Source organism: Nerophis ophidion, linkage group LG21, assembly GCF_033978795.1.
Source record: "Nerophis ophidion isolate RoL-2023_Sa linkage group LG21, RoL_Noph_v1.0, whole genome shotgun sequence".
Classification (NCBI taxonomy): domain Eukaryota; kingdom Metazoa; phylum Chordata; class Actinopteri; order Syngnathiformes; family Syngnathidae; genus Nerophis; species Nerophis ophidion.
Window position 1 is genome coordinate 38,982,331 of NC_084631.1, and position 22,500 is coordinate 39,004,830.

The 22,500-nt window shown below is 36.0% G+C and overlaps 1 protein-coding gene and 1 long non-coding RNA gene across 2 annotated transcripts in view; one reads left to right on the plus strand and one right to left on the minus strand.

Annotated features, from left to right (window-relative positions):
• Positions 1 to 22,500, plus strand: part of LOC133540086 (uncharacterized) — a 250,771-nt gene that overhangs the window by 122,300 nt on the left and 105,971 nt on the right. The gene's annotated exons all lie outside the window — the stretch shown is intronic.
• Positions 1 to 22,500, minus strand: part of calcr (calcitonin receptor) — a 205,479-nt gene that overhangs the window by 92,163 nt on the left and 90,816 nt on the right. The window contains exons 2-4 of the mRNA XM_061882575.1: positions 20,646 to 20,711; positions 1,060 to 1,198; positions 770 to 862 (exon numbers count right to left, since the gene is read on the minus strand). Of these exons, the coding sequence (XP_061738559.1) occupies positions 770 to 862; positions 1,060 to 1,198; positions 20,646 to 20,693 (280 nt within the window). The 5' untranslated portion in view covers positions 20,694 to 20,711. The remainder of the gene's footprint in view (positions 1 to 769; positions 863 to 1,059; positions 1,199 to 20,645; positions 20,712 to 22,500) is intronic.

Here is a 22,500-nt window from a genome sequence, read left to right on the forward strand (position 1 = left end):
TGTATATATATATGTATGTGTGTATATATATATATATATATATATGTATGTCTTGATTGGATTATCCAGAGAATAGTGCTCGATACCGTGGTAGAGCGCAATATGTAGGTGTGGGAAAAATCACAAGACTACTTCATCTCTACAGAACTGTTTCATGAGGGGTTCCCTCAATCATCTCCTGATGATTGAGGGAACCCCACATGAAACAGTTCTGTAGAGATGAAGTAGTCTTGTGATTTTTCCCACACCTACATATATATATATATATATATATATATATATATATATATATATATATATATATATATATATATATATGTGTGTGTATGAATAATCCATATGTGTGTTTGTTTATATATGTATAGTACAGGCCAATGGTTTATTTTAACCCAATGTTTCCCCGTAGTCCAAATGTTTGAGGATCCTTGATTTCGAGGCAGTAAAAGTGGTAACAAGGTTCCCGTAGTATCATTGTTGTTGTCCTAAAGAAAAGTAAGGAGGGTCTTCTGTTCGAGCGACTGGTTCAAGCTACAAACTGGCAGCGGGTCCATCTTCCGGCCAGTCCGAGGGTACGACAACACGGCATAAGACGTGTCCGAGCGGGGTTTAGGTCTGGTGTCCTCCAACTCGGAGTATCCCTATGCATGCGGGGGGCCCCGGGCACTCAACTCAGGGGCCATGTGAGGTTGATGGTTGAATCAATGAGTACTTTGTAACTATTTGAACGTACCCAACTCATGAGGCGATGTCATTGCAGTAAGAATCTTACCAGTGTGCTGGGGACATGTGTGTGTCGCCGAAGTACCCGCCGAGGCCTGGTCCCAGCACAACTCGCCGTCCCACATCCGTCCACAAAAGGTACCTAATGCGGAAAAAAGAGTTTCAGATGAAGTTTGTGTTTCCTGTGCACATAGCAAGACGTTCATCACTGACAACATCGCCTTAGCTCTCAGCCTCTTTGTGGCATGGGGGGGGCGGGGGGGATGCAAATGATATCCTGCAGGAAGCTGCAATAACGTCACGAAGAGTAAAGTCTGGCTCCCCAGACCCGGGTCTCACCGCTTCTGTTTTGTGGATGCGCTTTGTTGGACGGACCGAGACATTTATATTGACTCTCTTTCGCCGCCTCTTCCCGGCGCTGTCCTGGCGTGAGTGATGGTGCGGCAAGTGGCTCAGTGCCAGCAGACTGCCTGCTGCACTGTGGACACATTAGCAACAAGTCAGCATTGCATCATCGCCAGGAGTGATGTCATCATCTCAATGTGTCAAATATGATACCAACATTCTTAGGGCGCGTTTGACTTAGTCGTCCCTTCCATTTTTTTATTCAACATTTTACTAAATTGTGGCCTAAATTAACTTTATGCACTTTTAACATGGGGGATTACATATCTAAAATGAAACCGTTTTCTAAACTGGACTTTCAATCGAAGCAGGAGGTAATAAAAGAAGACTTTTATAACTGAAGAAAGATAAGGAAGACTTCTATAAACAAGTTATCGATGCTTTTGATCATAAGTAGCTGCAGATGGACTTCATTTACAAGTAAAGGTAAGACCCTAATAATGTATTTTTTAATTGAGTGTGCTTTTCATGATGGTATCCTTACATCACACTCAAATGTTTAGACGCAGGCCTAAATTTACCGCATGCCTTTGGTAAGTGCCAGAGTGAGAAGAGGTTTGAAAATAATTAGCGCTTGCTTGCCTCTACCGCAGGGGTAGGGAACCTATGGCTCTAGAGCCAGATGTGGCTCTTTTGATGACTGCATCTGGCTCTCGGATAAATCTGAGCTGACGTTGCTTAACATGATAAGTAATGAATAATTCCACTTGTAATCACAGTGTTAAAAATAACGTTCAAAATATAAAACACTCTCATGCTTTTTTATGTTAAAAAAGATGCGTTAATGGTAAGAAGTCATTTATTTATTATTGGTTAGTGTGGGGCTTGCCCTCCTGGGGGTTCTTCAGACCCCCAAGCACCGACATGAAAGCCTGTTTCAGGGTTACAATATTGTTTTATTTTTCAAAAAGTCTCTCAGTTGCTTTCCAGCAATTGTATTTTTCTCTTTTGTTCTCGCTTGCGCTCTGGCTCCAGCCCCAACCCCGTCTCTCCTCCTGGCTGCTGCTTATAACAGAGTGACAGGTGATTAGATAACAAGGCCCAGGTGGGCCATTTACGCACCTGTCGCTGATTTCGAGGCCGTTCCTGGCACACCCTGCTTCGCTGCAGTCCTGCAGGCCACGCCCCCTCCTTAATTCGCTTCAGAATAACAATGTTATTACAACGAATAAGAGACTTATTGTACTCTACAAATGTTGGTCTTACTTAAAAATGCACGCTTTTAGTTCTGTTCAGTGTTAAAAATATATTTTATGGCTCTTACGTAAATACGTTTTGAAATATTTGGCTTCTTGGCTCTCTCAGCCAAAAAGGTTCCCGACCCCTGCTCTACCGCATGCCTTTGGTAAACGCCGGAGTGAGAAGATGGGGCGGCATAGATCGGTTGGTAGAGTGGCCGTGCCAGCAATTTGAGGGTTGCAGGTTCGATTCCCGCTCCCGCCACTGTAGTCACTGCCGTTGTGTCCTTGGGCAAGACACTTTACCCACCTGCTCCCAGTAACACCCACACTGGTTTAAATGTAACTTAGATATTGGGTTTCACTATGTAAAGCGCTTTGAGTCACTAGAGAAAAGCACTATATAAATATAATTCACTTCACAAATCAGGGGTTGGGAACCTTTTTGGCTGAGAGAGCCAAAAAGCCAAATATTTTAAAATATATTTCCGTAAGAGCCATATAATTTATTTTTTAACACTGAACACAACTAAACACGTGCATTTTTAAGAAAGACCAACATTTCTAGAGTATAATAGGTCTCTTATTCTTTGTAATAACTTTGTTATTCTGAAGCTAACTGTGGAGGGGGCGTGGCCTGCGGCCTTGCAGCGAGCTGGGATGTGCCAGTACCGGCTTCGAAATCAGCGACAGGTGCGTAGACGGCCCACCTGGGCCTTGTTATCTGATCACCTGTCGCTCTGTTATAAGCAGCAGCCAGGAGGAGAGACGGGGTTGGGGCTGGAAATACGATTGCTGGAAAGCAACTGAGAGACTTATTGAAGAATAAAACAATATCGTAACCCTGAAACAGGCTCTCATGTCGGTGCTTGGTGGTCCGAAGAACCCCCAGGAGGGCAAGCACCACACTAACCAATAATAAATAAATAACTTCTTACAACGCGACTTCTTAAACAGGTGCGGTAGAAAACGGATGGATTAAAAATGCATAAGAATGTTTTATATTTTTAACATTATTTTTAACACTCTGATTACAAGTGGAATTATTCATTACTTATCGTTTTAAGCAACGTCAGCTCAGATTTATCCGAGAGCCAGATGCAGTCATCAAAAGAGCCACATCTGGCTCTAGAGCCATAGGTTCCCTACCCCTGTTTTGAATTAATTCAAGGAAATACGGTAGTTTGAAAAAGATTTGATTGATTAATAACAATCCAGCGCTGCAGATACAGCGTGTGCTGCAGTCAGGCTTGGGCCAGTCGGCCAGGATAAAACCAGGGACGACTGTATTTCAAAGACCATCTAAGGAGGAATTCTCTTTGCCAAGTATGATGTTCATCCCAAATGTGTTTGCCAAAGAAGCCACTTTCTTTCCTCCAAAGGGCTCTTATCTCCGACTCCATTCTTTGCATTTGGAGGTAGCATGAAGATTAAAAAGCTCTTAGGGTGAAATACTGATTTTGATAATGAAAAGGGGAGGGAAAAAGCCTATTTTTCTCTGACTTATCTTGCAGAGTTTTGCACCGGGTTAAAAAAAAAAAAGAAAAGCTTCTTCGAGTCTAATCTCAAGCACTTCCATTCTGATATTGGTAGGACGCCACGTCCCTCATCACAATACACACTTTTGTGAAGAAAACCCGGCCGCTCATTGCCATTTCTTACCGGTCTGTGAAAGCCTGTGAGAACGCAGATGTGCCATGTAGCGGTTTAGCAGCCGTACATATGATGTCACTCCAAGCATTGAAGTAAATGACGTCATACATACGACCACCAGGCCACCACCAAGATCGCCCGGTGCACTCCCGTACGTACATTTTATACATGAAGCGCATTTTCACCGATCAAATCCCAAAGCGCTGTACAAAACATCATAAAAGTGGGTTAAAAATGGTGGTAAAACGTTGCTTTAGCTAAAGGAGAAGCCTTCAAATGTTGCTTAAAAGTGTCAACACAGTCAAAAGTTGTTCCAGAGTCTGGGAGCTATAAAGTTAAAAAGTTAAAGTACCAATGATTGTCGCACAAACGCACTCGGTGTGGCCAAATTATTCTCTGCATTTGACCCATCACCCTTGATCACCCCCTGGGAGGGGAGGGGAGCAGTGAGCAGAAGCGATGGCCGCGCCCGGGAATCATTTTTGGCGATTCAACCCCCAATTCCAACCCTTGATACTAAGTGTCAAAAAAGGGAGCTAATGGCTCCCATTTTTATAGTCTTTGGTATGACTTGGGCAGCACGGTGGAAGAGGGGTTAGTGCATCTGCCTCTCAATACGAAGGTCAGGAGTAGTCCTGAGTTCAATCCCAGGCTCGGGATTTTTCTGTGTGGAGTTTGCAAGTTCTCCCCAATGAGATCTTTAGAAGAGTCTGGCCTGAAGACCCTGAAGAGTATCGGCATAACACGTCAGTGAGCTACTAACACACGGAAAGTCAGCATTTAAATCTTAAAAAATAAATAAATAAAGCGACGGCTCCGGGCGGCGGCAGTGTGAGCGTTTCAGATGTAATTAGACACATTTACTAGGATAATTCTGGAAGACCCGTTCTCTGATTATTGTTTTAATAGTGTTTTAGTGAGATTGTAAAGACATACCTGGAGGTCGGATGGCTGCGGTGAACACGCAGTGTCTCAGAGAGAAGCCCAGGAGCCAAGATCACAGCTGCCTTTTTTGACAGCTGCTGCAGTACGACGACTAATCCAATGATGTCTCCGGTAAGATATTTATCACAATTTTCCCATCCAAAAACATGCTGGTTGACGTAGAGAAAACATGTTCGCTTGACCGCCGCGCTTCACAACAAACAAAGAAACACCGGCTTTGTCTCGGTGCTAAAGACAGCTGCAATCCACCGCTTTCCACCAACAGCATTCTTTTTTATGGTCTCCATTTTTAATTGAACAAATTGCAAAAGATTCAGCAACACAGATGTTCAGAATCCTGTGTAATTATGCGGTTAAAGCAGACGACTTTTAGCCGCTAATGTTGCAGTGCTAATATTTCCTCACAGTCTGTGACGTCACGCGTATACGTCGTCATTCTGAGACGTTTTCAACAAGAAAATTTAAATTTGCAATCTAGTCAAATAAAAAGGCCGTATTGGCATGTGTTGCAACGTTAATATTTCATCATTGATATATAAACTATCAGACTGCGTGGTCGCTAGTAGTGGCTTTCAGTAGGCCTTTAAAGGGGAACATTATCAGCAGACCTATGTAAGCGTCAATATATACCTTGATGGTGCAAAAAAAGACCATATATTTTTTTAACCGATTTCCGAACTCTAAATGGGTGAATTTTGGCGAATTAAACGCCTTTCTGTTTATCGCTCTGGAGGCGATGACGTCAGAATGTGACGTCGCCGAGGTAACACAGCCGCCATTTTCATTTTCACATTACTAACACCGGGTCTCAGCTCTGTATTTTCCGTTTTTGGGACTATTTTTTGGACCCTTGGAGACATCATGCCTCGTCGGTGTGTTGTCGGAGGGTGTAACAACACTAACAGGGAGGGATTCAAGTTGCACCACTGGCCCGAAGATGCCAAAGTGTCTGCCGCCAGACCCCCATTGAATGTGCCAGAGTGTCTCCACATTTTACCGGCGATGACAGACATGGCACAGAGATGTATGGATAACCTGCAGATGCATTTGCAACGATAAAATCAACAAAATCACAAAGGTGAGTTTTGTTCATGTTGACTTATTTGCTAATCAGTCATATTTGGTCGTGGCGTGACTGCCAGTTAATCAATGCTAACATGCTACGCTAATCAACGCTAACATGCTATTTACCGGCGGTGCTAAAGCAGACATGGCACAGAGATATATGGATAACCTGCAGATGCATTTGCAACTATATTAGGTTTCCTTCTACCCACATTTAATGCGAAAAAAACACTTGGGGCGGCATAGCTCGGTTGGTAGAGTGGCCGTGTCAGCAACTTGAGGGTTGCAGGTTCGATTCCCGCTTCCGCCATCCTAGTCACTGCCGTCGTGTCCTTGGGCAAGACACTTTACCCACCTGCTCCCAGTGCCACCCACACTGGTTTAAATGTAACTCAGATATTGGGTGTCACTATGTAAAGCGCTTTGAGTCACTAGAGAAAAGCGCTATATAAATATAATTCACTTCACTTACCAATCGATGGATTTAAGTTGCTCCAGTGTCACAAGATGCGAAAGTCCTGATCGTTTGGTCCGCACATTTTACCGGCGATGCTAACGCAGCTATTCGGCCATGCTATGGCTATGAATAGCGTCAATAGCTATTCGCTCAATAGCTTCAGTTTCTTCTTCAATACTTTCATACTCCAACCATCTGTTTCAATACATGCGTAATTTGTTGAATCGCTTAACCCGCTGAAATCCGAGTTTGAATCCAAGCTAATGTCACTATATCTTGCTGTGGTATTCCCATTGTTTGTTTACATTGGCAGCACTGTATGACGTCACAGGGAAATGGATAGTCCATCCATCCATCCATCATCTTCCGCTTATCCGAGGTCGGGTCGCGGGGGCAGCAGCCTAAGCAAGGAAATCCAGACTTCCCTCTCCCCAGCCACTTTTTCTAGCTCTTCCCGGGGGATCCTGAGGCGTTCCCAGGCCAGCCGGGAGACATAGTCTTCCCAACGTGTCCTGGGTCTTCACCGTGGCCTCCTACCGGTTGGACGTGCCCTAAACACCTCCCTAGGGAGGCGTTCGGGTGGCATCCTGACCAGATGCCCGAACCACCTCATCTGGCTCCTGTCGATGTGGAGGAGCAGCGGCTTTACTTTGAGTTCCTCCCGGATGGCAGAGCTTCTCACCCTATCTCTAAGGGAGAGACCCAAACTCATTTGGGCCGCTTGTACCCGTGATCTTATCCTTTCGGTCATGACCCAAAGCTCATGACCATAGGTGAGGATGGGAACGTAGATCGACCGGTAAATTGAGAGCTTTGCCTTCCGGCTCAGCTCCTTCTTCACCACAACGGATCGGTACAACGTCCGCATTACTGAAGACGCCGCACCGATCCGCCTGTCGATCTCACGATCCACTCTTCCCTCACTCGTGAACAAGACTCCGAGGTACTTGAACTCCTCCACTTGGGGCAGTGTCTCCTCCCCAACCCGGAGATGGCATTCCACCCTTTTCCGGGCGAGAACCATGGACTCGGACTTGGAGGTGCTGATTCTCATTCTGGTCGCTTCACACTTGGCTGCGAACCGATCCAGTGAGAGCTGAAGATCCCAGTCAGATGAAGCCATCAGGACCACATCATCTGCAAAAAGCAGAGACCTAATGCGAAACAAACACTTACCAATTGACGGATTTAAGTTGCTCCAGTGTCAAAAGATGTGAAAGTCCTGATCGTTTGGTCCGCACATTTTACCGGCGATGCTAACGCAGCTATTCGGCCATGCTATGACTATGAATTCGCTCAATAGCTTCAGTTTCTTCTTCAATACTTTCATACTCCGACCATCTGTTTCAATACATGCGTAATCTGTTGAATCGCTTAAACCACTGAAATCCGAGTTTGAATCCGAGCTAATGTCGCTATATCTTGCTGTGGTATTCCCATTGTTTGTTTACATTGGCAGCACTGTATGACGTCACAGGGAAATGGATAGTGGCATCGCAAATAGCGAAAATCAAGGACTTTAAAGCTTTTTTAAGGGATATTCGGAGACTGGTAAAATTTTGGAAAAAACTTCAAAAAATACAACAAGCCACAGGGAACTGATTTCTATTGTTTTTAACCCTTTTGAAATTGTGATAATGTTCCCCTTTAACTTAATTGGACTTTCTTCTGCAATTCTACTTCCCCTTTGCTACCTCACTTCAAATTGACAGAATTAAAATGTTCGCACCAGCCTGCTGCTTTTGTTGAGTTGCACCTTATTCGCTTACATTTCCATAACATCGGTCTATAAACGGACGTGGAGTACCTACTGAAACTTTGTGTTAAACAGAGCGCTGTAAACACATGAAACATTCATGCGGCGTGATTGAGAGCGGGCGCTAAATGAAACGAAGTAAAAGCCCCGACAACATCTGTAAGGTTCGCACTGTAGTTCACCTCGCTGTCACACGAGCAGGCGTGCTGAGACGTAAAGAAAGCTGGTGACGTCTTACATAATCCTGCTTTCTTCTGTTCCACTTGTTTATATGCGAATATCAGCCGGTTATAAAGCTGGCAGCAAGGAATGTCTGAGCCTTGACAAACTGGAGCGTCTTCACAATAACTTAACGTTTAAGGTCGCTTTTTAGAAAAAAATAACAGTAAGAAATATATACTGTAACATTACAGTTAGGGCTGGGAGATATATCGATATACAGTGGGGCAAAAAAGTATTTAGTCAGCCAGCGATTGTGCAAGTTCTCCCACTTAAAATGATGACAGAGGTCTGTCATTTTCATCATAGGTACACTTCAACTGTGAGAGACAGAATGTGAAAAAAAATGCAGGATTTCACGTTGTAGGAATTTTAAATAATTTATTTGTGGTGGAAAATAAGTATTTGGTCAAGCATTTAAAGCTCTCACTGATGGAAGGAGGTTTTGGCTCCAAATCTCACGATACATGGCCCCATTCATTCTTTCCTTAACACGGATCAATCGTCCTGTGCCCTTAGCAGAAAAACAGCCCCAAAGCATGATGTTTCCACCCCCATGCTTCACAGTAGGTATGGTGTTCTTGGGATGCAACTCGGTATTCTTCTTCCTCCAAACACGACGAGTTGAGTTTGTACCAAAAAGTTCTATTTTGGTTTCATCCTCTGCTGTATCATCTATGTAGTGAAGTGAAGTGAATTATATTTATATAGCGCTTTTCTCTAGTGACTCAAAGCGCTTTACATAGTGAAACCCAATATCTAAGTTACATTTAAAGCAGTGTGGGTGGCACTGGGAGCAGGTGGGTAAAGTGTCTTGCCCAAGGACACAACGGCAGTGACTAGGATGGCAGAAGCGGGAATGGAACCTGCAACCCTCAATTTGCTGACACGGCCGCTCTACCAACCGAGCTCTGCCGTGTTTAGTTAAATTATATGGTTGTACACGTACAACCATAGGTCTGTAATTTTCATCATAGGTACACTTCAACTGTGAGAGACAGAATGTGAAAAAAAAATCCAGGAATTCGCATTGTAGGAATTTTAAATAATTTATTTGTGGTGGAAAATAAGTATTTGGTCAACCATTCAAAGCTCTCACTGATGGAAGTAGGTTTTGGCTCCAAATCTCACGATACATGGCCCCATTCATTCTTTCCTTAACACGGATCAATCGTCCTGTCCCCTTAGCAGAAAAACAGCCCCAAAGCATGATGTTTCCACCCCCATGCTTCACAGTAGGTTTGGTGTTCTTGGGATGCAACTCAGTATTCTTCTTCCTCCAAACAGGACGAGTTGAGTTTGTACCAAAAAGTTCTATTTTGGTTTCATCCTCTGCTGTATCGTCCATGTATCCATTTTGGTATAAACTCAACTTGTCGTGTTTGGAGGAAGAAGAATACTGAGTTGCATCCCAAGAACACCATACCTACTGTGAAGCATGGGGGTGGAAACATCATGCTTTGGGGCTTTTTTTTCTGCTAAGGGGACAGGACGATTGATCCGTGTTAAGGAAAGAATGAATGGGGCCATGTATCGTGAGATTTGGAGCCAAAACCTCCTTCTATCAGTGAGATCCTTAAAAATACTTAATTTCCACCACAAATAAATTCTTTAAAATTGCTACAATGTGAATTCCTGGATGTTTTTTCCACATTCTGTCTCTCACAGTTGAAGTGTACCTATGATGGAAATTACAGACCTATGGTTGTACGTGTACAACCATATAATCTCACTATACACGGCATAGCTCGGTTGGTAGAGCGGCCGTGCCAGCAACTTGAGGGTTGCAGGTTCGATTCCCGCTTCTGCCATCCTAGTCACTGCCGTTGTGTCCTTGGGCAAGACACTTTACCCACCTGCTCCCAGTGCCACCCACACTGGTTTAAATGTAACTTAGATATTGGGTTTCACTATGTAAAGCGCTTTGAGTCACTAGAGAAAAGCGCTATATAAATATAATCACTTCACTTCACTACTTGGATGATACAGCAGAGGATGAAACCAAAACAGAACTTTTTGGTATAAACTCAACTGGTCGTGTTTGGAGGAAGAAGAATACTGAGTTGCATCCCAAGAACACCATACCTACTGTGAAGCATGGGGGTGGAAACATCATGCTTTGGGGCTGTTTTTCTGCTAAGGGGACAGGACGATTGATCCGTGTTAAGGAAAGAATGAATGGGGCCATGTATCGTGAGATTTGGAGCCAAAACCTCCTTCCATCAGTGAGAGCCTTAAAAATACTTAATTTCCACCATAAATTACAAATAAATTATTTAAAATTCCTACAATGTGAATTCCTGGATTTTTTTTCTCACATTCTGTCTCTCACAGTTGAAGTGTACCTATGATGAAAATTACAGACCTATGGTTGTACGTGTACAACCATACAATCTCACTAAACACGGCATAGCTCGGTTGGTAGAGCGGCCGTGCCAGCAACTTGAGGGTTGCAGGTTCGATTCCCGCTTCTGCCATCCTAGTCACTGCCGTTGTGTCCTTGGGCAAGACACTTTACCCACCTGCTCCCAGTGCCACCCACACTGGTTTAAATGTAACTTAAATATTGGGTTTCACTATGTAAAGCGCTTTGAGTCACTAGAGAAAAGCGCTATATAAATATAATTCACTTCACTTCTCTACTTGGATGATACAGCAGAGGATGAAACCAAAATATAACTTTTTGGTATAAACTCAACTCGTCGTGTTTGGAGGAAGAAGAATACTTAGTTGCATCCCAAGAACACCATACCTACTGTGAAGCATGGGGGTGGAAACATCATGCTTTGGGGCTGATTTTCTGCTAAGGGGACAGGACGATTGATCCGTGTTAAGGAAAGAATGAATGGGGCCATGTATCGTGAGATTTTGAGCCAAAACCTCCTTCCATCAGTGAGAGCTTTGAATGGTTGACCAAATACTTATTTTCCACCATCATTTACAAATAAATTCTTTAAAATTCCTACAATGTGAATTCCTGGATGACGCGTGTTTGTGACATCTCGGGTTGTAGCGGACATATTAGCCCAGCACCACTTACGGCTAAAAGTCGTCTCTTTTCATCGCATAATTACACAGTAATTTGGACATCTGTGTTGCTGAATCTTTTGCAATTTGTTCAATTAATAATGGAGACGTCAAAGAAGAATGCTATTGGTGGAAAGCATTGGATTGCAGCTGCCTTTAGCACCAAAACACAGCCGGTGTTTCTTTTTTGTGAGTTTTCCTTGCCCTTTTGTGGGTTCTTGTAGTCGTAATGATTTGTGCAGTCCTTTGAGACATTTGTGATTTGGGGCTATATAAATAAACATTGATTGATTGATTGATTTAACACAGAGCGGTCAATCGAACATGTTTCTCTACGTCAACCTGCAAGTTTTGTGATGGGATAATTGTGATATTAAGTTGTCTCTTACCGGAGACTTCAGTAGATTATACGACCTCATCCTGCAGCTCAAAAAGGCAGCTGTGATCTTGGCTCCTCGGCTTCTCTCAGAGACACTGGCGTTCACTCACTGCAGCCATCTGACTTTCAGGTATGACTTTACAATCTCACTAAAACACTATTACAACAATAAGCAGATAAGGGATCTTCCAGAATTATCCCAGTAAATGTGTCTAATTACATCTGAAACACCGCCAGGAGCCGTCGTCTTTTCTTTTTTCTTTTCTTTTTTTTAGTACTTCACTCTAAACGTCTTCATCCACGAATCTTTCATCCTCGCTCAAATTAATGGGGAAATTGTCGCTTTCTTGGTCCGAATCGCTCTCGCTGCTGGTGGCCATGATTGTAAACAATGTTCAGATGTGAGGAGCTCCACAACCCATGACATCACGCACACATCGTCTGCTACTTCCGGTACAGGCAAGGCCTTTTTATTAGCGACCAAAAGTTGCAAACTTTAACGTGGATGTTCTCTACTAAATCCTTTCAGCAAAAATATGGCGAAATGATCAAGTATGACACATAGAATGGACCTGCTAGCCCCGTTTAAATAAGAACATCTCATTTCAGTAGGCCTTTAGCTGTGGTGCGAGCGGTAATACGAGAGAAAGAAGGTGCGAATCTGGTAACAAATGAAGGAAGAATTAATTCTCAAGAAAAACAGCAGAGGGATCCATCGTCTGGCGGTGGTTTGGCTTCAAGCAGAAAGATGTCGAACAGACAACTGTAATTTGTCAAGTATGCGGCAAAAGCGTTGTTACAAAAAGTGACTTTACTGCTAATATATAGCATCATTTGAAAAGTCACCCGCTCGAGAATAAGGAGTGCTTGAAACTCTGCATGCCAACATCTACGTTCATTGCCACACCAACTAAATGCCGAAACAACCATTTCTAAATCAACACTATCAAAATAAATAGCCAACAACAGAAGATAACGTCCTTAATATTGTGAGAAAAAAGTTGTCAATTTACAAGAACTGTGTAGAAATATTTTAACGAAAAATATTTTAAGAACAAAATATTTAATGTTGTGGAAAAAGTCAGTTTTTCTAGAAGAAATTAAATTTTACAAGAAAAAATATGTAATTTTACACTATTTTACTCAAATGTATTATAAGTTTATTTTATTTTGAAGAATAACTTAATGTTAGAAAAAAGTTGCAAATTTACAAGAACTGTGTTGAAAATTTTAACAAAAAATATTTTAAGAACAAATTATTTAATGTTGTGAAAAAATTCATAGTTTTTGTAGAATTTTTTTTATTTTACAAGAAAAATATATGTAATTTTACACTATTTTAGTCAAATTTACTATAAGTTGTTTATTATTTTGAAGAAAAACTTGATGTGAGAAAAAAGTTGTCAATTTACAAGAACTGTGTAGAAATATTAACGAAAAATATTTTAAGAACAAAATATTTAATGTTGTGAAAAAAGTCATAGTTTTTTTAGAAAAAAATGTAATTTTACAAGAAAAAAATATGTAGTTTTACACTATTTTAGTCAAATTTACTATAAGTTGTTTATTATTTTGAAGAAAAACTTAATGTGAGAAAAAAGTTGTCAATTTACAAGAACTGTGTAGAAATATTTTAAGAACGAAATATTTTAAGAACAAATTATTTAATGTTGTGAAAAAATTCATAGTTTTTGTAGAATTTTTTTTATTTTACAAGAAAAATATATGTAATTTTACACTATTTTAGTCAAATTTACTATAAGTTGTTTATTATTTTGAAGAAAAACTTGATGTGAGAAAAAAGTTGTCAATTTACAAGAACTGTGTAGAAATATTAACGAAAAATATTTTAAGAACAAAATGTTATGTTGTGAAAAAAGTAAGTTTTTCCAGAAAATGTTTTAATTTTACAAGAAAAAAATATGTAAATTTACACTATTTTATTCAAATGTATTATTTTTTTTATTTTGAAGAAAAAATTAATATTGTGAAAAAAGTTGTCAATTTACAAGAACTGTGTAGAAATATTTAAATGAAAAATATTTTAAGAACAAAATATTTGATGTTGTGAAAAAAGTAAGTTTTTCTAAAAAAAATTAACATAACAACATTTTTTTTTATTTTACACGATTTTAGTCAAATTTATTAGTTTTTTTTATTTTGAAGAAAAACTTAATGTGAGGAAAAAAGTTGTCAATTTACAAGAACTGTGTAGAAATATTAACGAAAAATATTTTAAGAACAAAATATTTAATGTTGTGAAAAAAGTCAGTTTTTTTTAGAAAAAAATGTAATTTTACAAGAAAAAAATATGTAGTTTTACACTATTTTAGTCAAATTTACTATAAGTTGTTTATTATTTTGAAGAAAAACTTAATGTGAGAAAAAAGTTGTCAATTTACAAGAACTGTGTAGAAATATTTTAAGAACTAAATATTTAATGTTGTGAAAAAATTGTTAATTTTTCTGGAATTTTTTTTTATTTTACAAGAAAAATATATGTAATATTACACTATTTTAGTCAAATTTACTATAAGTTGTTTATTATTTTGAAGAAAAACTTGATGTGAGAAAAAAGTTGTCAATTTACAAGAACTGTGTAGAAATATTAACGAAAAATATTTTAAGAACAAAATATGTTATGTTGTGAAAAAAGTAAGTTTTTCCAGAAAATGTTTTAATTTTACAAGAAAAAAATATGTAAATTTACACTATTTTATTCAAATGTATTATTTTTTTTATTTTGAAGAAAAAATTAATATTGTGAAAAAAGTTGTCAATTTACAAGAACTGTGTAGAAATATTTAAATGAAAAATATTTTAAGAACAAAATATTTGATGTTGTGAAAAAAGTAAGTTTTTCTAAAAAAAATTAACATAACAAAATTTTTTTTATTTTACACGATTTTAGTCAAATTTATTAGTTTTTTTATTTTGAAGAAAAACTTAATGTGAGGAAAAAAGTTGTCAATTTACAAGAACTGTGTAATAAAATTTTTACAAAAAATATTTTAAAAACTAATTTTAATGTGAAAAAGTCATAGTTTTGTAGAAAAAGTTTTAATTTTCAAAGAAAAAATATGTAATTTTACACAATTTTAGTCATATTAAGTTTTTTTTTATTTTGAAGAAAAACTTAATATTGTGAGAAAAAAGTTGTCAATTTACATGACCTGTGTAGAAATATTTTAACGAAAAATATTGTAAGAACTAAATATTTTAATGTAGTGAAAAAACTAATTTTTTCTAGAACATTTTTTAATTTTACAAGAAAAATATATGTAATTTTACACTATTTTAGTCAAATTTATTATAAGTTTTTTTATTTTGAAGAAAAAATATTGTGAGAAAAAAAGTTTTCAATTTACAAGAACTGTGTAGAAATATTTTAATGAAAAATATTGTAAGAACTAAATACTTTAATGTAGTGGAAAAAAGTCATAGTTTTTCTAGAAAAAAAAATTTAATTTTACCTGGAAAAAAAAATAATTTTACACTATTTTAGCCAAATTTATTATAGTGTTTTTATTTTGAAGAAAAAATTAATATTGTGAAAAAAAAGTTTTCAATTTAAAAGAACTGTGTAGAAATATTTTAATGAAAAATATTTTTAGAACAAACTATTTAATGTTGTGAAAAAGTCATGGTTTTTCTAGAAAAAATACATTTTACAAGAAAAAAAGAAGTAATTTTACACTATTTTAGTCAAATTTATTGTAAGTTTTTTAATTTTTTTTTGGAAGAAAAACTTAATGTGAGAAAAAAGTTGTCAGTTTACAAGAACTGTGTAGAAATATTTTAATGAAAATATTGTAAGAACTAAATATTTTAATGTAGTGAAAAAAGTCATAGTTTTTCTAGAAAAAAAAGTAATTTTACTAGAAAAAATATTTAACTTTACACTATTTTAGTCAAATTTATTTGAAGTTTTTTTATTTTGACGAAAAACTTAATACCGAAAGAAGTTGTAAGTTTACAAGAACTGTGTAGAAATATTTTAACAAAAAGTATTGTAAGAACAAAATATTTTAATGTAGTGAAAAAAGTCAGTTTTTGTAGAAAAAAAATGTAATATTACTTGAAAAAAATATGTAATTTTACACTATTTTAGTCAAATTTATTATGTTTCTTTATTTTGAAGAAAAAAATGTATATTGGGGAAAAAAGGTTTCAATTTACAAGAACTGTGTAGAAATATTTGAGTGAAAAACATTTTAAGAAAAAAATATTTAATGTTGTGAAAAAGTCATAGTTTTTCTAGATTTTTTTTTTAATTTTACAAGAAAAAAATATGTCAATTTACAAGAACTGTGTAGAAATTTTTAAGGAACAATATTTTAAGAACAAACTAATGTTCTAAAAAAAAGTTATAGTTTTTCTGGAAAAAAAAATAATTTTACAAGAAAAAAAAGTAATTTTACACTATTTTGGTCCAATTTATTATAAGTTTTTTTATTTTGAAGAAAAATTAATACAGTGAAAAAAAGTTGTCAATTTACAAGAGCTGTGTAGAAATATTCTAACGAAAAATATTTTAAGAACAAAATATTTAATGTTGTGAAAAAATTAGTTTTTTCTAGAAAAATTGTAATTTTACACTATTTTATTCAAATTTTCTATAAGTTGTTTTTTTATTTTGACGAAAAACCTGATTTTGTGAGAAAAAAGTTGTCAATTTACAAGAACTGTGCAGAATTGTTTTAACGAAAAATATTTTAAGAACAAAATATTTTAAGTTAAAAAATTCAGTTCTAGAAAAATTTTTATTTTACAAGAAAAAAATATGTAATTTTACACTAATTTTGTCATGTTTATTATAAGTTGTTTTTTTTATTTGAAAGAAAAACGTATTATTGTGAATAAAAAGTTGTCAATTTACAAGAACTGTGCAGAAATGTTTTAACGAAAAATATTTTAAGAACAGTTTTTCTAGAAAAAAAATAATTTTACAAGAAAAAAAAGTAATTTTACACTAATTTAGTCCAATTTATTATAAGTTTTTTTATTTTGAAGAAAAATTAATACAGTGAAAAAAAGTTTTCAATTTGCAAGAACTGTGTAGAAATATTCTAACGAAAAATATTTTAAGAACAAAATATTTAATGTTGTGAAAAATTTGTTTTTTCTAGAAAAATTTTAATTTTACAAGAAAAAAATAGGTAATTTTACACTGTTTTAGTCAATTTTACTATAAGTCGTTTTTTTTATTTTGACGAAAAACGTATTATTGTGAATAAAAAGTTGTCAATTTACAAGAACTGTGCAGAAATGTTTTAACGAAAAATATTTTAAGAACAAAATATTTCAAGTGAAAAAATTCAGTTTTTCTAGAAAAAATCTAATTTTACAAGAAAAAAATATGTAATTTTACACAAATTTAGTCATGTTTATTATAAGTTGTCTTTTTTATTTTAAAGAACAACTAAATGTGAGGAAAAAAAGTTTTCAATTTGCAAGAACTGTGTAGAAATATTCTAACGAAAAATATTTTAAGAACAAAATATTTAATGTTGTGAAAAATTAGTTTTTTCTAGAAAAAGTTTAATTTTACAAGAAAAAAATAGGTAATTTTACACTATTTTAGTCAAATTTACTATAAGTTGTTTTTTTTATTTTGACGAAAAACTTATTATTGTGAATAAAAAGTTGTCAATTTACAAGAACTGTGCAGAAATGTTTTAACGAAAAATATTTTAAGAACAAAAGATTTCAAGTGAAAACATTCATAGTTTTTCTAGAAAAAATCATATTTTACAAGAAAAAATTATGTAATTTTACACCATTTTAGTCATGTTTATCATAAGTTTTTTTTTCAATTTTAAAGAAAAACTAAATGTGAGGAAAAAAAGTTTTCAATTTGCAAGAACTGTGTAGAAATATTCTAACGAAAAATATTTTAAGAACAAAATATTTAATGTTGTGAAAAATTAGTTTTTTCTAGAAAAATTTAAATTTTACAAGAAAAAAATAGGTAATTTTACACTATTTTAGTCAAATTTACTATAAGTTATTTTTTTTATTTTGACGAAAAACGTATTATTGTGAATAAAAAGTTGTCAATTTACAAGAACTGTGCAGAAATGTTTTAACGCAACATATTTTGAGAACAAAATATTTCAAGTCAAAAAATTCATAGTTTTTTTGAAAAAAATTAAATTTTACAAGAAAAAAATATGTAATTTTACACTAATTTAGTCATGTTTATTATAAGTTGTTTTTTTTATTTTAAAGAAAAATTAAATGTGAGGAAAAAAAGTTTTCAATTTGCAAGAACTGTTTAGAAATATTCCAACGAAAAATATTTTAAGAACAAAATATTTAATGTTGTGAAAAATTAGTTTTTTCTAGAAAAAATTTAATTTTACAAGAAAAAAATAGGTAATTTTACACTATTTTAGTCAAATTTACTATAAGTTGTTTTTTTTATTTTTGACGAAAAACCTGATTTTGTGAGAAAAAAGTTGTCAATTTACAAGAACTGTGTAGAAATGTTTGAACGAAAAATATTTTCAGAACAAAATTTTTCAAGTGAAAAAATTCAGTTTTTCTAGAAAAAATTAAATTTTACAAGAAAAAAATATGTAATTTTACACTAATTTAGTCATGTTTATTATAAGTTGTTTTTTTATTTTAAAGAAAAACTAAATGTGAGGAAAAAAAGTTTTCAATTTGCAAGAACTGTGTAGAAATATTCTAACGAAAAATATTTTGAGAACAAAATATTTAATGTTGTGAAAAATTATTTTTTTCTAGAAAAATTTAAATTTTACAAGAAAAAAATAGGTAATTTTACACTATTTTAGTCAAATTTACTATAAGTTGCTTTTTTTATTTTGACGAAAAACTTATTGTGAATAAAAAGTTGTCAATTTACAAGAACTGTGCAGAAATGTTTTAACGAAAAATATTTTAAGAACAAAAGATTTCAAGTGAAAAAATTCATAGTTTTTCTAGAAAAAATCATATTTTACAATAAAAAAATATGTAATTTTACACAAATTTAGTCATGTTTATTATAAGTGTTTTTGTCTTGAAGAAAAAAATAATATTGTGAAAAAAGTTTTCAATTTACAAGAACTGCGTAGAAATATTTTAATGAAAAATATTTTAAGAAAAAAATATTTAATGTTGTGAAAAAATTCGTTTTTCTAGAAAAAAATAAAATTTTACAAGAAAAAAAGAAATAATTTTACACTATTTTAGTCAAATCTATTATAAGTTTTTTGTTCTGTTTTTTGAAGAAAAACCTAATGTGAGAAAAAAGTTGTCAATTTACAAGAACTGTGTAGAAATATTTTAAGAACAAAATATTTAATGTTGTGAAAAAATTATTAATTTTTCTAGAATTTTTTTTCATTTTACAAGAAAAATATATGTAATTTTACACTATTTTAGTCAAATTTACTAGAAGTTGTTTATTATTTTGAAGAAAAACTTAATGTGAGAAAAAAGTTGTCAATTTACAAGAACTGTGTAGAAATCTTAACGAAAAATATTTTAAGAACAAAATATGTTATGTTGTGAAAAAAGTAAGTTTTTCCAGAAAATGTTTTAATTTTACAAGAAAAAAATATGTAGTTTTACACTATTTTATTCAAATGTATTATTTTTTTTATTTTGAAGAAAAAATTAATATTGTGAAAAAAGTTGTCAATTTACAAGAACTGTGTAGAAATATTTAAATGAAAAATATTTTAAGAACAAAATATTTGATGTTGTGAAAAAAGTAAGTTTTTCTAAAAAAAATCAACTTTACAAAAAAAAATTTTTATTTTACATGATTTTAGTCAAATTTGTTATAATTATTTTTTTTATTTTGAAGAAAAACTTAATGTGAGGAAAAAAGTTGTCAATTTACAAGAACTGTGTAGTAACATTTTAACAAAAAATATTTTAAGAACTAATTTTAATGGTGTGAAAAAGTCATAGTTTTGTAGAAAAAGTTTTAATTTTCAAAGAAAAAATATGTAATTTTACACAATTTTAGTCATATTTATTTTTTTATTTTGAAGAAAAACTTAATATTGTGAGAAAAAAGTTGTCAATTTACATGACCTGTGTAGAAATATTTAAACGAAAAATATTGTAAGAACTAAATATTTTAATGTTGTGAAAATGTCATAGTTTTTCTAGAAAAAAAAGTAATTTTACTTGAAAAAAAAATGTAATTTTACACTATTTTAGTCAAATTTATTATAAGTTGTTTTTTCATTTTAAAGAAAAATTAAATGTGAGAAAAAAAAGTTTTCAATTTACAAGAACTGTGTGGAAATATTCTAATGAAAAATATTTTAAGAACATGTGAAAAAAGTCGTAGTTTTTGTAGAAAAAAAAGTTTCAATTTTAAAAGAAAAAAGTATTTGATTCTACATTAAAATACAAATGTATTATTATTTTGACACATAGAATCATCATACTGCTGTGATTACATGCATCAAGTGTTCATTCAAGGCTAAGGCAACATATGGAGATATATATGGTGTATCGTGACATGGCCTAAAAGTATCCACATAGTAATAAAAGGCTATATCGGCCAGCCCTAGGATGAAATAAGCCAAGTTTCTTCCTCCTCCTTTTCGGACGTGTTGCGATGAAGCACCTGCAAATATGTGACATGTTCCACATAAACTGGGCCCAAACTGCATTTAAATACACATGCTCGCTTTTGTCCTTCAAATGAGGTTTAAATAACATTTTTCATACATTAAGCTGGAGTGGATATTAATTGTACCAAGTCGTTCGAGCACAACACACACTGCATGTCTATGAAAGCAACATTCAATTCCACGCCTCCACACACACTTCGAGATCTAAGCCGGTGTATTATCAGCACTTACTTACCAGCGTTAGTGAGCAAAGGGTCCAGAGGGAGCCCAGCGCCAGCTTCATGTCTTCCCTGCTCGGCGTCTGCAAGCAGAAGAATGACACTTGCTTGTTCAGGAAGCGTGAAAGTGACTGACTATGCAAACACGCTGCTTGTTTTCACATCAGGATTATGGCCTCTCGGGAGGGAACTCGAACTAGGAATCATTCATCTGAAATGCAAAGTAGCGCGCATGTGTGTGTGTGTTCTTGTATTTCTAGCCTTTTGAGACAACAAGGAAAAGTATCTTCCATAACATTGCATCTAATAGACAATGTTGAGAAATCTATGAAAACGAGGACGGATTTAAAAGTGCTCCCCCCCTCCGGTCAACATATGAAATAACAAGTGTGTGTAAGAAATTGAAATGTGCCCCCTTTGGCCCAAATTAACACTAAATTGGCCTTAGTGTGTGAATGTGAGTGTGAATGTTGTCTATCTGTGTTGGCCCTGCGATGAGGTGGCGACTTGTCCAGGGTGTACCCCGCCTTCCGCCCGATTGTAGCTGAGATAGGCGCCAGCGACCCCAAAGGGGAATAAGCGGTAGGAAATGGATGGATGGATGGCCTTAGTGTGTGAATGTTGTCTGTCTATCTGTGTTGTTCCTGCGATGAGGTGGCGACTTGTCCAGGGTGTACCCCGCCTTCCGCCCGATTGTAGCTGAGATAGGCGCCAGCGCCCCCCGCGACCCCAAAAGGGAATAAGCGGTAGAAAATGGATGGATGGATGGCCTTAGTGTGTGAATGTGTGAATGTTGTCTGTCTATCTGTGTTGGCCCTGCGATGAGGTGGCGACTTGTCCAGGGTGTACCCCGCCTTCCGCCCGATTGTAGCTGAGATAGGCGCCAGCGCCCCCCGCCACCCCAAAAGGGAATAAGCGGTAGAAAATGGATGGATGGATGGCCTTAGTGTGTGAATGTGAGTGTGAATGTTGTCTGTCTATCTGTGTTGGCCCTGCGATGAGGTGGCGACTTGTCCAGGGTGTACCCCGCCTTCCGCCCGATTGTAGCTGAGATAGGCGCCAGCGACCCCAAAAGGGAATAAGCGGTAGAAAATGGATGGATGGATGGCCTTAGTGTGTGAATGTTGTCTGTCTATCTGTGTTGGCCCTGCGATGAGGTGGCGACTTGTCCAGGGTGTACCCCGCCCTCCGCCCGATTGTAGCTGAGATAGGCGCCAGCGACCCCAAAAGGGAATAAGCGGTAGAAAATGGATGGATGGATGGCCTTAGTGTGTGAATGTTGTCTGTCTATCTGTCTTGGCCCTGCGATGAGGTGGCGACTTGTCCAGGGTGTACCCCGCCTTCCGCCCGATTGTAGCTGAGATAGGCGCCAGCGACCCCAAAAGGGAATAAGCGGTAGGAAATGGATGGATGGATGGCCTTAGTGTGTGAATGTTGTCTGTCTATCTGTGTTGGCCCTGCGATGAGGTGGCGACTTGTCCAGGGTGTACCACGCCTTCCGCCCGATTGTAGCTGAGATAGGCGCCAGCGACCCCAAAAGGGAATAAGCGGTAGAAAATGGATGGATGGATGGCCTTAGTGTGTGAATGTGAGTGTGAATGTTGTCTGTCTATCCGTGTTGGCCCTGCGATGAGGTGGCGACTTGTCCAGGGTGTACCCCGCCTTCCGCCCGATTGTAGCTGAGATAGGCGCCAGCGCCCCCCGCCACCCCAACAGGGAATAAGCGGTAGAAAATGGATGGCCTTAGTGTGTGAATGTGAGTGTGAATGTTGTCTATCTGTGTTGGCCCTGCGATGAGGTAGCGACTTGTCCAGGGTGTACCCCGCCTTCCGCCCGATTGTAGCTGAGATAGGCGCCAGCGCCCCCCGCCAC